A 17,441-nucleotide genomic window follows, 5' to 3' on the forward strand; every position below is an offset into this window, starting at 1 on the left:
CAGCCTTAAAAAGATCTCACAACTCAGGACGCTGCAGCGCTGTGCTTGAGAAATCACTGGGTTAAAGATTTCCACTTCTGCTCATTGAGCTCCTTCAGTGAGCTTTGCCCAAAGTTATGGCCCCAGTTCTGGCTTTCATTTAAATGCTATTCTTTAATGAAACAACTAACACTTTCATCTCAGGTACAATTCCAGCCACCCTTCTTGAGCAGCCTGAAACGTGTATACTCTCAAGGCAGTCCAGCATGTTCCACAGATAATCCTGGCAGGGAAGTGTACTGGATCTCTCCCTCACAGTTCTGGGGAAACCCATGGCACAGGATGTTCACATCAGTGGATCTGGAACTCCTTAGCAAGTTAAATGGATCCAAGTCCTCCCCCAAGTGAGACAAGAGACCTGGCTATTAAACAACTGCAGTTCAGGCCAAATCCTACTTTAGGATCACAACTTCCTGCAATGAGCCCTATGTACTACACTTTACAACCCACTTTTTAAACTTAGACATTCAGTTAAATGGCCAGAGAATATTCAGAGTGGATCAAAGCAAAATCTAAGCTACTGCCTTACATTTATCAGTGTCAATAAAGTAGGAACAGGCATTGAAACAGTAGCTGATCTTACATATGTAGTATAAATCCAAGCCACTAGTGTAGAGAAATAAAGGGTTAAACCTTTTTTTGCTTTAATGAACTGGTCACGCTTTCTGCGTGTAGTTTGGTGGTCTAAAAATGCAGCGTAAGAGTCAAAGCAGTGGTTTTAGTAGTCCACAGTGATGTTAAAAATAAAATTAGAAGCAAATGATAACCAAGTCCTTCTGGTACAGTTTGTTATAACAGTTTTAGAAACTTGCTGAATAGCAAGCTGACTACTTGCTGGTACTACACTGCCTTATGCTATTACATACGTTGAAACTGTTTTAGCAATTGGGGCATCAGTGATTCAGTTTCCTGCATTTTCCCAGATTTTTAAAGTCATTAAAAATTAACTGCAGTCCCACTTCCTGTTTAAAAATCACACAGGAAAACCCAGCAGAAACTTCTTAGTTCTGAAAGCAACAACTGAGATACCAATAGCTGAGCTGGGGAATAAAAATCCCCAGACATTCAACTCTGGTCAACACAAAGACCAGCATCATGAATATATTTTAGAACTGTCCATTTCACAGGACACACAAGCACCTGAAATATCAAACCTGACGCATTCTGCTCTTTTGGAATGCTCATTTGATTTTTCAGTGCGTGTCACGTCACGGCCCTTTGCTTGGCACCACTGGGAAAGACCTAGGGCTGCACTGTCAAAACAAGGATCGGGCCCCTTGTAGCTTCCCTGCCATCAACCCTGGTGGGCTAACATCTTATGAGTCCAGCTTGCAGGTGCTTTTGGCACCCTGCCCAAAAACATTGCTGATCCCTGATGTACAGCATATCTATATATGCCTTGTATATGTGCGTCTATAACCTAATTTAATTAACATTCCTATCTAGAACCTTGATTTTCCCCCTATCTAAGCTATTACATTAAACCAAAAGTTACTATAACGTATTGATTAAAATCACCTGTTTCAGCCAAGCCTTTTGTCAAAATAATTTCACTTGCCTGATGTTCACTTATATTGCACATTCTACTACCTAGAAAGCTTTTCCTCCAAGTAGGCAATTTGCCTTCTGTTCTACTTGGATGGGCAGAGCTTTTAGAAGGTCTTTATTCCATCGCTTCAGCAATGAGATGCATCTGAGCACTCATACAATGTCAACTGCTAAGGCTACCTACTCATTTAAATCTCTTTTGGTAGTGCAGTTTCCTCTAAGACAAGAAAAGGTTAGTTTAACGTCTTCCAAACAATCTCCATGATGAAGCAAAACACTTCTGTGACGGTCCAAATTGTTGCGGGGGTTCCCCCCCCCCCTAGAGTGACACACAGATTCACAGAAGTTTAGGGCTGGAAGGGACCTTGTGAGATCCTTTATGCAATCAATCCAGAAAGCTAAATTTGCATGAAATCTGCTTTAATGTACTCCTAAAAGTGGTAAAAACATCCTTCAGAAGCAAGTTCAGCGCTCCAAGCAGATTCACATTATAAGTTTTAGTGTTAATTTATTCTGCACAGAGTTAAGTCAGTGACTCATTCTTGGATAACAGAATAAGTCAGAAGTTTCCTACATGTGGGCTTGGCAAGTTTTAGGTTTGGACACAGACCAATTCCCTTGCCAAAGCACCTGCCAACCTGAGAATTCCCTTACGTTCTCAACCTAAGCACCTCCACATTTCTGAACAGGCTGTTTTTCATTCTGCTCGCTTAAAACAAGGGCAGAGAAAATGACGTCTTTTGACCATGACTTACGGTTCCATGATCTCCGTAGCAGAGCATTCTGTCCATCAATCACAAATCAGAAAAGCCATTTCAATCATTTTTATACAATGACATGTTAAGCGTAGTATGCACATTATTGTATATTTAAATAGCTGAGCATGCTGTCAATGTTAAGTGCTGCACACTACTGAAGGCATATGCAAAAGGAAAAACTAACAAGCCATAAGCAAAAAACTGATAGAGCACATTTTGTTGATAAAGAATATTGTGTTTTTGCTTCGGCAAGACTGAAATCACGCCTCTCAGCCATATACAATAGTCCCCTAAAATTAAGAAACAATTTGAGACTGAAAGTGGACATTAATTATGGCTGGATATGTTTTAATAAATTTAAAAACACCCTTCTAACAAGTATTTAACATTTATCAATTCACAATAGTAAGTCCCTTTGGATGTCATGATTAAGGAAACAAACACAACACCGTACCAGCATGAATCTGTACCCATACTACACGGCAGCAGTTTTATACCAAAGAATCTGGATGATTCAGAGTCTAGAGCAAAATCAGAGATAGACATGAAAGTCTGTCATCGAGACAAAACCATGAGAAAAAGGAACAAAAGAACAGAAAGCAGGAACATACAGAAAAGGAAATGAAACATGAAAGGACGGAGAGATAGCAGCAGGAGTGGGAAAGTGAGTAAAAAGCAGAGGGAGCAAGGGGAAAGGAGAGGCAGGCAGAGCAGCAAAGGAAAATAGGACTCCAATAGGAGGCAGAGCTGGCTTTAATAATTGTGAAGAGAGATGAATAATCCCTCAGAGTCCTAGTCGAGCATTACCCTGATTTCTTGACAAATGTGTGCAATGATATTTCTCTACTAGAGACACTCTTAACTGGGTTCCCACCTAGACTGGAATCTCATCTTGGGCAGCTAGATTTCATCTGAACGACTCATCAGACTACTATGTTTTGCATCACTGGACATTCAGGTCTGTTTTTATGTTGCTTAGCTACAGCGTATACAAAGTCCATGTTAATGTGTATAACATGTACAGTTGCACCATTACCCTCCCACTATGTGTCACACACACATTTGTGCTGTTCAAGCATGAAACTGAAAGTTAACACTACTAAATTTCTGAGAATGAAATGTGAACCTTTGAGGCCAGGCTAATAAAGGATTACCAACCTTATAACATAGCTTAATTTAAGTTATAGTATAACTGTGTACACGTGCACACGTGTGGCTAGTAAAAGCATCTCAAACTTCTTCCTATGTGCTACTGTTATAAATACATTGTATGAAGGGTCTTGGTTCTTATCAACAGACCAATCTCTGGCTGTACAAGCCAGTTAGAAACGTTTCTTCAGAGTAACATGGAACCGCATTTCTATTTTTGTAGGAAACGAACATTTAAGCAGCTTCGTGTTGTGGTCTCCATTTCACACACTGTGGTTGCTTCATCTAAAACGATGCTACTATTTTAGACCAGCGTAAGTAGAAAAAACAGTTCACATTTTTCTTGCTAGTGCTGGATTACATAACTAGAGAAACTGGAAAGGGAGGATGGGGGGGAAAGAGAGTATTACCAAGCTTGGGAATCACTATCCAACTGCAACCCAACCAGAGGCTGGAAGACCTGAAACTGCTGCACAGGTTTATCAGGTTTTTAACATTTAGAGACAGATGCCGCAGAAGGAAAAATGTAAAGGTAATCAGGAAGTCTTAATCAACGTTTAGCCGTATCATCATTTGCAATCACTTCTAAAATCTGAACGAAGTAGCAAAAACATCATCATAGTCAACCAGGAATTTCACAGCTTCTATGGCACAGCCATCATAATTTTACATGCATTCTTTTGATCTTCAGCCAAGGTTTAAAAAACAACAAAACCTGAACAAATAAAGATAATGCAAATGTTTAAATTATAAATTCTTTGTTCAATTGAAAGATTGTAGCAACTGTTCTTAAGATTATTTGAGGTATTTAAATTTTAACCAAACATCATGGAGTATCACTGTCTGCTTCCAGGTATCTACCACATGGAAATACTACTTGTGCAACACTGTCAGAATAACTGGGCTATGCGTTGCTCGCTGTTTAGTTACTAGCCTATGCTGAACCTTGTTTTTGTCCCTGAAAAAAGCCATAACGAAGGCAGACGTTTTATTTAACAATCCTGTCCACCAGACAGCCCAAGACAAGACCAAATGAAAGGTGTTCTACAACCTATCATTAATGTTATTGGTACTTTTTTCATTTATATACTACTTTGAATTTTATAGTTCATCTAAAATGTATCTGGGTAACACTATTATACACATTCTGCAAGTCACAAATACATTTTCTCTCTCTCTCTCTACAACAACCTTCAAAGAAAGTGCAATTGTTTTCTTCCACGACCTTGAGAGCTGCACATGTCTCTTGGAACATACTATCTCAGAGAAATAAAATTATTACAATTTAATTACAAATTATGCTTCTGAGACCCTTAACACCATGGTTCCCATCTTCCTGGCCATGAGAAGGGCTGCTTTTTTTTTTTTTTCTTTTAAAAAAAATGTATCTGGTTTCTTAAAATTACATTAGGTTGCTATTTAATGTTTTACAAAAAACTACACTCTTGTTTTTTAAACAAAACACGCACAGAGCAAAAATATTGTTCAGTCAGTGGGCCAGGCTTTATAACTGTTTGCTCTTAGTAACTTGTTTATAGGTTTCAACAGGAAGAGTAAACTTTGGAACAAACTGCAACACTTTTGCTGTTTCCATATAGCTTGAAACCTTCAAATGTCACACATTCCAACAAAGGGTTAATCCTATGAAAACAGTGACCTAATTAGCCGTATCCATTTTCCCTGCCCTATCTCCTGCTGGATCTTTTGCAGTCAGAAATGTACAATCTACTGTTTTCCCTGCAACAAAGGATGAAAACAATGACCCCAGGCAAAGGAACAACAACTATGCTGCCTCTCTTACATGAATAAAACATTAGTCGTACAACCATCATCTATAAATCAGGTCTGAAACTAAATTTTCAGTACATTTAAAATTACACCAAAAAAAGAAAAAAAAAAGGATAACCACTTGTATAGGCGTATTATGAAAACAGTACAAGCTTTAGTGGCACGCGCCAGAAATACCACAAAGAAGCAGATTTCAGCTGTGGCCTACTGTTTACATGTCATCATTTGATTAGAGACACACACAAGCAGCAGTTAACACTGACTTTTGCATTTTATTCAAAGCAATGTTAGAAGTGCCACTGAATCCCGCAAAAGCATCCAATACAACTTAAGGGCATATTTACACAGAAATCTGAGCACGTTAGTATGCAAGTTGACAACCAAGGAGCAAAAGGATGATTTCCGTCTCCGAGGTCATTCGTTTTTTACGAAATGGAACTAGCAACAGACAGTGCCTTATTTTGTAGTCCTGGGCTTTGATTCACTGCACTGCAGTCACTTTAGACTGTTCCTCTCATTACATGGTACGTACAATTAATTACAGAAAAACAATGTGTGGCAAGGAGAAAAGCCTCCACCTTACTTAAGTGAAGAAGTGACCTCACCCAGCTAGGTTTTTATTTATGAAAAGTCTGTTTCCTGTTGACACAACAGGATTGCAAGTATTAAAAAAAGCCCAAGACACACTCTCAAAGGCAAAGGAGCAGGCTTACAAATTGGAGAAAGAGTCACTAAATGACTAGCTTTTAGGATGATGTTATTCCACCTCAATTTCAATTTCAGCAAACAATTTAGCCCTTAAGAAAACACTGCAGATGGGAAGGCATTTGAAATCTTCCCTGGTACAATTTGTGAATTAAGTGGTGATTTGCTCAGGGTAATGTTAATAAATCTCAGGTATGACCTTACTTCCAAAAGTCTGCAAACTACCAACCAAACAACAGCTACCAGTAACAAATCAATGGGGGTAACCAGCTACAGAGAAGGAGATTTATTGAAACCTCTCAATAAGCCTTTGTCACAAGTTTTGCACAGCTATGCTGTACTGCAGCAGAGCAGATCAACTGGAGCTAATCATATTGGAACATCTGTAGAAAGCTTGGACCTCTAGGTCTACATCAGTGGTTCTCAACAAGAGTGGCATAGGATCCCCTTGGCAGTGCTGCGATGCAGGTGCTGGCATGGCCACTGGGGGGGCCAAATAAAGCTGCCCCATGTGCAGAGCTCCTGTTACTAGACACCTGTGTCCTTCAAATGTGTCTTACCAAGTTCCTAGTTAACAGGGCATGGTGTATGGACAAACGATGGAACATGGTATATGGACAAACAGTAAGTGGGCACAATCTAGTAAAATGTAGTTAAAGCCTGTTCCCACAAGCTTGGTCAAGCACAGCATACAGGTCTACTCTATTATTAATGCAACTAAAATACCATGTAGGTATCTAACAAAACATTTCCTCTAGCCAAAGGAATGTGTTGCATTGCTCATTCTGTAGAAACACCTCACTAACACATACACATTTTAAAACATGAAATCATTCCTATTTTAGGATTAATATGAGCATGAGTTGGCATTAAAATTAGCAGCTCAGAAGCCACACCCAGGTCAGGTCTTCATTAGGGATGCCAAGATTCTTGCCTATGCCATCCCAACAGAGTTTGGACAATACAATAACATTTTTAGAGTACCTCAAAGAATTAGTACGCAGTTCTTTGTTTTGAGAGCTCATTTGTATAGCTCCCAGTAAGTAGATTAGCTTCTCCTCTGGTTTCTGAGGTTCAGGGGGTGGAAGCATGCTAAAGCATGACCTCTGTTGAATCAGATGGTTTGTACACTTCAGCCATGTGTGCTGGAAACTTAGGAAAGTTGAGCAAACTGGTGTAAAGTCAATGCCCAAATTAAAGCATGTTTGTTTTCCAAGCAGATGCCCTATGTAGTGGCATTGCTAACAGCATCCATGTAGAAGTGTACCATTCTTTAACTCACAAACAATAAATTTACATCTTGAGCTGATTCACCTTAAGCTTTCCCAAGGCTTCCAAGGGTAGAGAAGCCCCATGAGATGTAAAATCCCTAATGAAGACATTGGAACCAATTTTAAAGTTACATCTTGTTCCTGTTTCTCTCCAAGGCAAGTCCACATAATTTGAGCTAAATCCGTCTTGAGTAGTCAGCATTTCTTAAATCCTAAGTCCTGGATCTTGGCTCATTTTATTTACTGTAGCAGAGAATCAGGCATGTTGTACAGTCTGTCCATCAGTAGATGGTCTGTTGTAAGACATCTGCAGAACAGTTGCATATCACCATGATTTTTGAGTGGCATATGCAATGAGTCCAATGCAGAGACTGGCAACATTTTATTGTGGAAAAGATCTTGCTGCAAGAAGCAGATCAAAAACAGAGACTGCATAATACACACATTATCATAACATGAATAATTTAGTGTATATCACTTATCAGTGCATCTTAACAGTATGACCCACTGCTTTTTGTACACTTAAATAGCCCTGGATGAATACTTCTGCAGATGCCAAGATGCTTACCTCCTACTTACCTTGCTTACCTTGGCTAGATGGTCACACCCAGAGAGTGGTTTTGCATGGGTTGTTTGACCTGAAGGGATGTGGGAAGTGGAGTCCCTCAGGGCTCAGTCCTGGGGCCTGTACTGTTCAACATCTTTATCAGCAATCTGGATGTGGGTGTGGAAAGCACATTGTTCTAATTCGCTGAGGACACCAAGTTGTGGGGCGAGGTGGGCACGCTGGAGGGGAGGGACAGAATCCAGCTAGATCTAGACAGGTTACAGAGGTGGACGGATGAGAACAGAATGGAGTTCAAGGCATACAAGTGCAAGGTACTGCATCTAGGGAGAAGAAACCAGCAAAACATCTATAGGCTGGGAACACCCTTCTTGTCAACACGGTGGCAGAAAGGGATCTTGGAGTCATTGTTGACTCCAGGATGAATGCGAGCCGCCAATGCGAGGAAGCAGTCAGTAGGGCTAACCGCACCTTGTCATGCATCTACAGATGCATCACAAGCAGGTCCAGAGAGGCAATCCTTCCCCTCTACGCAACACTGGGCAGGCCACAGTTGGAGTACTGCGTCCAGTTCCGGGCGTCGCACTTCAAGAGGAATGTGGCTAACATTGAGAGGGTCCAGAGGAAAGCCACTCACATGGTCAAGGGGCAGCAGGGCAGGCCCTATGAAGAAAGGCTAAAGGTCTTGAACCCATTCAGCCTCCACAAGAGAAGGCTGAGAGGGGATCTGGTGCTGGTTTACAAACTCTCCAGGGGGGACCAGCGGTAATTGGAGGAAGCTCTGTTCTCCTGGGCACCACCCGGGATTACTAGGAATAATGACCACAAATTGTTAGAGAGAAGGTTCAGGCTGCACATCAGGAGACATTACTTTACAGTTAGGGCTACCAAGCTCTGGAATGGGCTCCCAAGTGAGGTGGTGGTCTCTCCTACCTTGGGGATCTTTAAGAGGAGGCTGGACAGATATTTGGCTGGGGTGATATGATCCTGGCACCTGTTCCTGCCTGCGGCAGGGGGTCGGACCTGATGATCTGTTTAGGTCCCTTCTGGCCCTAAGTACTATGATACTCTGATTTGATGCTAAGAACAAAAACTGCCAAGGTCATGTGGCAAAAAGATATTCAGTTGTTTTCTATTTGGTAACAGAAGTCCCAGATTCAGAGTTCTTACATAAGTGATTCAACGTAGGAGGCTATTATAATTATAACCAGTTCAGGTCACCAGTGCAAAACACTGACCTGGTTAAAGAATAAGCACCAGCCAATATAATATTTGCTTCTCCCCTCAGATACCAGTAGTGTAACATGTGCTATATTGCCATGGAGAAAACAGGGTCATTTCCAGGTCACTCATTCCTTCTGCCATCATCAGCAGAGAGCTTTAGAGGTATCCTGCACCTACTGTGTTTCAATAACCTTTTCTTTGATAAAAGAACAAATCATGTTAATGAGTATAATTCATAGGTGCAAACCGTAAGTGACTGTACAACTCAGAAGTATGTAGGCATATAGGAAAATAAAATCTTCAAGACTTCAGTCAAGCATTGCCCACTTAAACTTCTCCTTCAAAAGGTCTTCTATACATCAGAGGGGCCTACTTCCAATTCACTTATTAACATAAGTTAAAGTCCATTTTGTAACAGTGAGTGTATGAATTACAGGTGATATATACTATTTTTTTAACCACACAATTCATAATATCCAGAACACCCATGTTTCAACTAAAAGTAGTTCAGGATTACACAATGCTACTTATGTAGACTAACTGCAAGGTAATTTTCAGAGTGTAAGCATGCATTCCAATTACGTACCACACAAAACAGGGAAGAGGGAATTCCTTGGTCCAGAGAGGAAATTACTAAAGAAAAGTGGAGGCACAGTTTCAAAACATATGCCCATGCCACATGTAGTCTAGAACATTGATGCATGGTTCTCACTGATGACATGACACATGCAGCTGGCCAAAGTTTTTCATAAAATAGGACAGAGTAGACACGGAGAGAAAGGGAGAAGAGAAACATTCAAAAGGTTCAAAAAACTTATTTAGAAATTTGGGTGAGATGTATCAAACTAACTGCAGCCAAGACCAGGGAAGAAACAGAAATATTTCCCTTAAATAACTTATTTCTAGCAAATGTATTTTCAGATAAACCCCTGAAAACATGTTTTATATCTTTTAAAGAAAAGCTTTTGGTTGACCAGAAACAAGAATTTTCCAGCTTTTCATTTTGCCTAAAGAACCAACGTAACTGTGATTGGCTATACTTATAAGAGTTGTTAGAATACAATTTAAATAAGTAACAAAAGCTTATTGTAGGTGGGGGGGAGGGCATTAAGACAGCATACAGAAGGAATAAAAAGAAGAAATAACAATTCAGCAAGTATTAAATAGAAATGTGTATAAGGAAGAGGTGTTTGAAATAGTCTACAAATACCCTGAATTTACAGTTTTTGCATGATGCTGCAGTATTGGAAGCCAAAGCTTTAACAGGTTTGAACAGAGTTCTTCATTAGCATGGACCACACTGATCTATGTGGGACTTAATTGCTAGTATTTTGTAAAAATTATATTGACATATTATACTAAGGTAAGACAACATACCCTTGATTCCACATTCAAGCCACACATTGACGTATGCTAAATCACTTGGAGAACTACTAAATATAGTTTAGCCCAATCATCTTTATTCAGGGTGTGAGCTATTAAAAGATGCATTCAAATACTTCTGTTGAGTCACATTGATGTCAGGCACCCAGGGTACTGGAAAAATTACTTGGGCACAAGACTTTGTGCCCAAGCACTGGAGAGCTAGCCAAGATGATACTATAGCAGCTTTGCTGTCCTTTCTCTCATACGATTTCCTAAGAGGATCTGAGGTGAACACAGAAAGTGGGTTATTCAGATTTGCAGCCTATGTTCTAAATTGTTTAAGAGAAAATCTAAACATCTGCCTATGAGCCTCAACATTTAGAATGGATAGGCTGATCCTCCCAGCCTATTTATTTGTCCTCCCCCCCGCCCAATTATAATAATTTTTTAGTAAATATATACTAAAAGCAAAAGAATTGCTGTAAACAGTAGTGGAATCAGGAAAGAGGCCACATAGTTTAGATCTGGCCTAGTGACTGTTACATGGCAGTCTCATTAACTGGAATCCCATTTCACTAACTAGAGATCATGTTACAAAAATATACCCTTAAAGTCACTGCACATGCAATGCATGTGACCATGCAGTTCAAATAAATTACAATTATTCACAGTGCTTGATATCCTCCATTAACAATATTTTTAGAACGTTTGTTTTATTTTTGTAATGATTACAAACTACACATGAAGCTGAATAGTGAATTGTCAAGCTTCTACCCCAACCTTATTTTCTCATGGATACACTTTGGTCAGAACCTGTTGATCTTGGTTATATGGAGACTAAATACTTCCATGCGAGCTGTAAGAGAACCTTTTGACCAAGTCTCATTTCTGGCACTGAAATGAAGGTAGCCTGATATCTACTAACTCAAGAAAAATACCGAGTAAAGATAAAGAAACTATGCTGTGGTACTACTTTGTTCTCTCTCTAAATGCCAGAGAACGCATGTTGTAAAATATTCTCTGTCTTGCTTAGAAATAATTACATCTAGACAAACAGAACTGAAAGATACAGCAGATTTCTCCTACTGCAAGATGTACAGAGTACGGGAACTTCTCAAAGACCGAGTCCTCTTTGATGGTAGCTATAACAAAATAAGTGCCCAAAGGAAGAAAAACTTCTAAATTCTATAACAGAGCAAACCTAATTAGGACCACAACCAATTAGAGACTATCCACTACCTTATTATGGGGCTATGAATAAAATAAAGCCACCCACATGAGGCTACAGGTCAATCCATGCAGTATTAATTCTGTTTCCTCTAAGAATCGTTCTAATAAGCTACGATCCTAAGTAGAAATAAGGGGTCTCTCTATTCAAGGCAGGGGCACTCATTCCATTTTAAATTCAAGACAAACCCGCAGAATTTTGGCACTTGATTCCAGTGCCTTCCAGACCACAGACACTTGACCACATTTCTCAGGTCACTAATAGAAACACCAACATGGGAAGCAAATTTCAGCCAGCTGGCTTTGATCAGTGCTCCATTTTTATACTAAAAATGGGATCTATGTCAGAGATTGACCAGATAAACCTAAAAGAGTTGACATTGCTGGTAGCCTTGCAAAGCCTTTTGAAAGGCAGCTCTAAAAGTAAGATGAACATTTAACAACCTAGAGGTAGCCTGTGGAATACACTGACATTATAAAAGGGTGAGAGCTCTGCAAGATTCATAAAAAAAGGACCAGATATTGATAGACAAGAACATCTACTGCTATGCTGAGATTTGACATTTGAAAGAGACATAACCCCAAGGCTTTGAAGATTAATGTCACCTCACTTGAGTTAAGAAGAAAGTTCCCCGCTGGAAAGGTTATAGTGAAGTTGCTTGCAGCTTGTTCTGAAGCAGCAGTTACCAGCTATCACCAGACATGCTTGAAGAGCATATTAATTTTTGCTAGAACCCCTTCACTTATATGTTCTTGCGTTCCTCAAGGATTTTAAAATGTAAGAACTTGATATTTTGCTTTATGAACTGACAAAAGTTCTTCAAGCTCTATCCAGCTCACCCAGAACTGCTCATTTCCACAGCTGCATGATTTGCAAGAAACCAGTCAAGTACTAAAAAGCAGATAGCTGATAGTTGTTAGCTTCCTTACTTCATTTTGTAACATCAACAATAGCTGTAGAATAAAGTTTGGCAAGAGAATAATTTTGGAATCCTGCTCCACTTAGCTATCCCCTCTTCAATCATTCTCTTTCAACTCCCTTAAGATTTTTGTAATTCTACATTCTTCTTTCACAGGCTTACAGGTAGCCCAAGATGTGTGTCACTCCTTTCTGCTTGAGTGTAGCCCTTCCCTATTGCTGTTTTTTCCTTCTCTTTTACTCCCATAAATTGCTCCTTATTCTGCAACGCACATCTCACATGCACGTCCCAAGAAACAGTAAAGAACCTAGCTTCATTTCCCATCATGTTCCTATAATTCTGCTTGCTTTTGACTAGTCTGTTGTTGCTGCACCACTATAAGCTACACCTGGGGCAGAAGTCAACTGCTGTGGAGCAGAACCACAAAAGGTCCAGCAGGGGTCAAGACTGTAAATAACAGACAGATGAGCTGCCAAAATAAAGTCACAATGGTAGCGTGGGGTATGAAATACACAGCATCTTTTTCACTGAAAGAAAGCCAGAATCATTCGTGCCCATAGCAACACCAATGGTGTAGGTTCCTATCTATCCTGAAAGAGATGCAGCAATATTCTCCATGGTAAAGTCTCCCAAACTGCAGTGGCTTGATCAATAATGCTTTGGCACTGTGTGATGAACAAGATGCTGCATCTCTTTTCCTGGTTTTTATTTCAGAGAACCAAAACTCATGGAAGGTGGAAGTGAAAAGAAAAGCAGAAGTAGACTGTGCAATTAATTCTGTCTAGATACAGATGCCACAAGGATACTATGCAAGGCAAGCATGGGAGAGGTAAGGTGGAGTGACACCAGTCATTTTTTAAACTAAGGCTGCATGCACATTTACAGTTTGTGGCCCACTAGTGCGTAAAAGGTTTGTGCCCACTAGTGCGTAAAAAGAAACTTTTTGTTCAATGTTAGAGCAGGGCTGAAGTGTTGCTGTAGCCCTGATGGTCTAGGAAGCGTGCAAAAGGCAAGGATTGTGTGCAATCTCTTTTACTGGACCACCTGCACAGCTAGGGGAGCTGCTGGATGAGCTTTCAGGCCTCTTCAGGCTGCTGGATGAGCTTCCTCAGGTCACCATTGCTCAACTTGCTCAGCTATTATTTCCTTAAGTTTAGAAACAATAACTATTTAAAATAACTATTAAATAATGGCTCAGGAGCAACACATTATTTTTCGCTAACCGGATAGCCAAGCTTTATGAAGGCAGTGTGCAGTAAGTGGATGTGGTATCACACTAGGCTTCTCCTTAATTACGGGAAAGGAGAATATGGGGGACAAAGGGTAGAAAGATCTCCAAAACTAACCTGACTAACTTGCATCTCCAAAGGGGAGTGATCATGTAGATCACGGAAGTCTTCATAGTATGAAGCTTCCTCTCTTCCATACTTTGAGAAGCTAAAAAATTGTAAAAAATGCTGGCATTTAAAGTGTTGCTTGTATCTGGAGTGAACGCACCTATTGAAACAGACACAGTACACACTTCTGAGCTATTGTTTAGGACTCCCTGCAAGCCTCTTACAGGCCTCACTGCATTATATAACCTCAAAAACATGACCTGAGTGCACAAGTGAAAATCTAAATAAAAGTTAGACTTGTGAAAGGTAGCTGTGCGGTCAGTTGTGCAGGCACATGCACATTAAAAAACACTGCTTTGAAGCCTGCCAACTTCGTTCCCCAAATCCCTACTGAAATAGTAGTTACACGGCATCCTGTAAGGAAATGTGAAAAAGGAGGCAACTGAAACCTCCGAGTTCTCCTTAATTACAATGCCAGCAGATTTCTTGGTGATTTTATTCCATGTAACAGCTTTTAGAAAAAGAACATTTTTTTTTTATTATTATTATTATTGCCCTGAATTTCTTTTGTAATCAACATATTGCATATTTTTATCTTTTTGTCAATATCTGAAGATGCAAGTTTATAGTTAGGAAAAAGGTACCACTATGGAACAAAATTGCATTTAATCCACTCCAAAGCTGTGATGAGCAGAAGCAAATATATTTAGTTAACACTGGTACTGCAGATATGCTCAGAGCAATTTGAATTAAGAGCATAATTAATACAGAATGGGTAAGGTGCATTGATCTAAAATTTCATGCATTCTTGCTTCTAGATCTTTTATTCCATATAATTATTTGTGCAGCTTGAAAAAAAGATAACTGATTAAATGCTCTTTAGAAAAAGAAGCCACACTAGTATCTTGTATCCACTAGACACCCAACAGTAAGTGTCAGGAAATGTTTTAATTTAAGGCTTACAAAAAAGTACAACAAGCAAAAGAGAATATCTAAGATTTGTTAAACTCTTTCAATGTTAACTTATTAATAGTCATGTCATTTTAAAATAGATTTTTATAAAAGAAAATGTGAACTAATGCACAAAATTATAAGTTAAACCTGTAAGCTTCACAATGTCAGTCATAAATCTTTGGCAACAGGAGGCTACCTAGCAAAGGCATGTGAACAGCAGTCAGGCCTACATCATAACCACACCCTGAGAACAGCAGTAAGGAACTGCTTTGATAGCTGGATATTCCACTAAGACTCTTGTAATAGATATTTCCCTATTGCATTAGTCAAAGGTCATCTTCTAGCCTGAAACTTCTACTTCCAATCTGCACATTCCTACATACTCTTAATGAGATCTTATGCGCCTTGTCATACATATTTTTCTCAGGTAGGAAGCAGCGTGTTGCATCTGTTCACCCAAAACACTGAAACCCAGATTACAGCAGCTGCCAGAAAAGCCATTTAGGACCAGGGGATATTGTATAAGGCACAGTATAAACAGAGGGGGCACATCTACATGTTCATTAATGCGCTTTTGCTAATGTGCATTAAATTTAGTACCTCCATTGAGAGGTAACAGAAAAAAAGGTGCATTAGCCTATTTTAACATGCATCAGCAAAAGCGTATCTTTTTTGTGATGCTTTAATGTGCATTAAAGCACACGTATGGAAGCAGGTCAGGGACACCAGCCTTCATAGATCGATTTCTTGTCACTTAGAGAATGAACGCATGGTTGTATAATGTCAAAGTGTCACTCCATTTTACAACGAGAAGTGAAAGGCTACTTCACACTCAGTCGTCAGCCAATATTTTTGGCTGACATTTTTTCCCCATCATTCAGGAGTGGGCTCCTGAAGAGAAGGACGGACACAAGGCATAACGAGAGACTTAGTCCCAGCAAAAATATGAATCTGTAACACGAAGCAAGTGAACAGGAGTCCTATAAAAAATAGATACACCCTCCAGGAAGAGCACACACCAACTGCTGCAGCTTCCTTAGCCTGACGAAGGGTTTTTGAACCCGAAAGCTTGCTTAATAACTATTCTCCAACCATTTGGGTTGGTCTAATAAACGATATCGAATTCACCCAAGGAACCTTGTCTGCCTAGATACACCTCAGAAGCTTATATTTCAGAAAAATGGACATTACCATTTTCATTCTTCAGGACATGGAAGTGATACTGAAATACTGCCTCAGCGCAGGCAGCAGAAGCTAGGTAAGACATCCCAAAACATGAGAAACCAAAAAAAAGGCAGCATTTATGCCCAATAAAATTTGCAGTTCGATTGCTAAAAGGCCTACGAGAAAAACTTAGCCTCTCTTTTCACCTTAATACGACGCCTACCAACAAGTCCAAACAGAGTAAGAAAAGCATTTAGACCCCACTGAATAAAAGTTTCAGGAAAGGAAAGCGAACAAGTAAAAGAGAGAGGAAAGCCACAGGCAAAGAAGCCAAAAAGCTTTGTGCAAACTGTATAGTTTTCAAAAGAAAAGGTGGTGGCGTCTGCACAGCCAGGCCAGGCTGGTCGCTGCCACAGGGCCGGGACGTTTATCTCAATATCATCACCACACTCGTTTCCCTCCTGCCCGCATCGACGCCCCCCCAAAGCAGGAAAGTCGCTCCTTTCTCACCGGTCTCCTTCTTTAAGGGCGACTGACAGCTTTTCTCGGTGGCCCGCGGGCCCTCAGACGGAACCAGGCCTGAATCCCCTCAAGCCCACCCCTCCTTCCCCTCCCCCCAGGGTCCAGACGCGCGGCAAAGGGAGGGACGGACCGGCCCCCACCTGCCCACGGTCTGGTTGGCCAGCTGCTTCATGCGGTTGAACTGCTTCTTCATGATGGCGGCGGCTCCTGCCCTTGTCCCGCCGCGGGGAACCTGCTCCTGCTCGTGCCGCTGCTCGTGCCGCCGCCGGCCCCGCCGCCCCTCAGCGCCGGAGCTCCCTCACACGCGTGGCCACGCCCACAGGAAACTGGCGTTGCTACTTCCGGCCCCGCCTCCCCACAGGAGGGGTGGGGCGCAGAGTGAGTCGCTCTCTTGGGACGCAGGCAGCGACATCCGGGTGCTGGGAGTTGCCCGGATGGTGTGCGGGGCGGAAGTGCCCTGCTGACCCTCACGTCGAGGACCCGGATGTGGGCACGTGATGTGGTGGGAGGAGGGGGAAGTGCGAGGGCTGTTACTGTTACCACTGCTTAGGGGCTGCCTTCTAGGATATGCCCTTGACCCCTGCCCTGAGCAGCGACTCTTTTGGGAGCAGCCCAAGGATCCCAGTTTGCAGCTCAGCACCGCCTGGTCTCCTGACTACCAAACCAGCCCTGGGCAAGGAGGTCATTTTTTATATTCAGCCCTCGCAGCAAGCAAGCCAGTCCCTCGACACACATTATATCAAGGCATGAAGTCCCTTGAAAGCAACATCTGCTCCGTGCTGGGCTCTGGGGAGACGAGGAAGACGGTTTGGGGGGAAGATGACGTGTTTGTGACCATGTGTAACTTGCATCACCTAAGATGCAGTGTTCATGTGTCTCCCAACACTCCCAGCCCCAGTTTTGGA

The 17,441-nt window shown here is 41.1% G+C and overlaps 1 protein-coding gene across 6 annotated transcripts in view; it reads right to left on the reverse strand.

Moving 5' to 3' along the window:
- Window positions 1–16,862, reverse strand: part of ARHGAP17 (Rho GTPase activating protein 17) — a 58,150-nt gene extending 41,288 nt beyond the window's left edge. For 5 of the 6 annotated variants that reach the window (XM_006268402.4, XM_006268404.4, XM_006268403.4 and 2 more), the window contains exon 1: window positions 16,677–16,862. In XM_006268402.4, the coding sequence (XP_006268464.1) occupies window positions 16,677–16,729 (53 nt within the window). In that variant the 5' untranslated portion in view covers window positions 16,730–16,862. The remainder of the gene's footprint in view (window positions 1–16,676) is intronic. The other variant, XM_006268406.4, reaches the window with a different exon arrangement.
- Between the last annotated feature and the right edge of the window lie 579 nt (window positions 16,863–17,441).

The sequence above is a fragment of the Alligator mississippiensis genome, chromosome 13 (assembly GCF_030867095.1).
Source record: "Alligator mississippiensis isolate rAllMis1 chromosome 13, rAllMis1, whole genome shotgun sequence".
Taxonomy (NCBI): domain Eukaryota; kingdom Metazoa; phylum Chordata; order Crocodylia; family Alligatoridae; genus Alligator; species Alligator mississippiensis.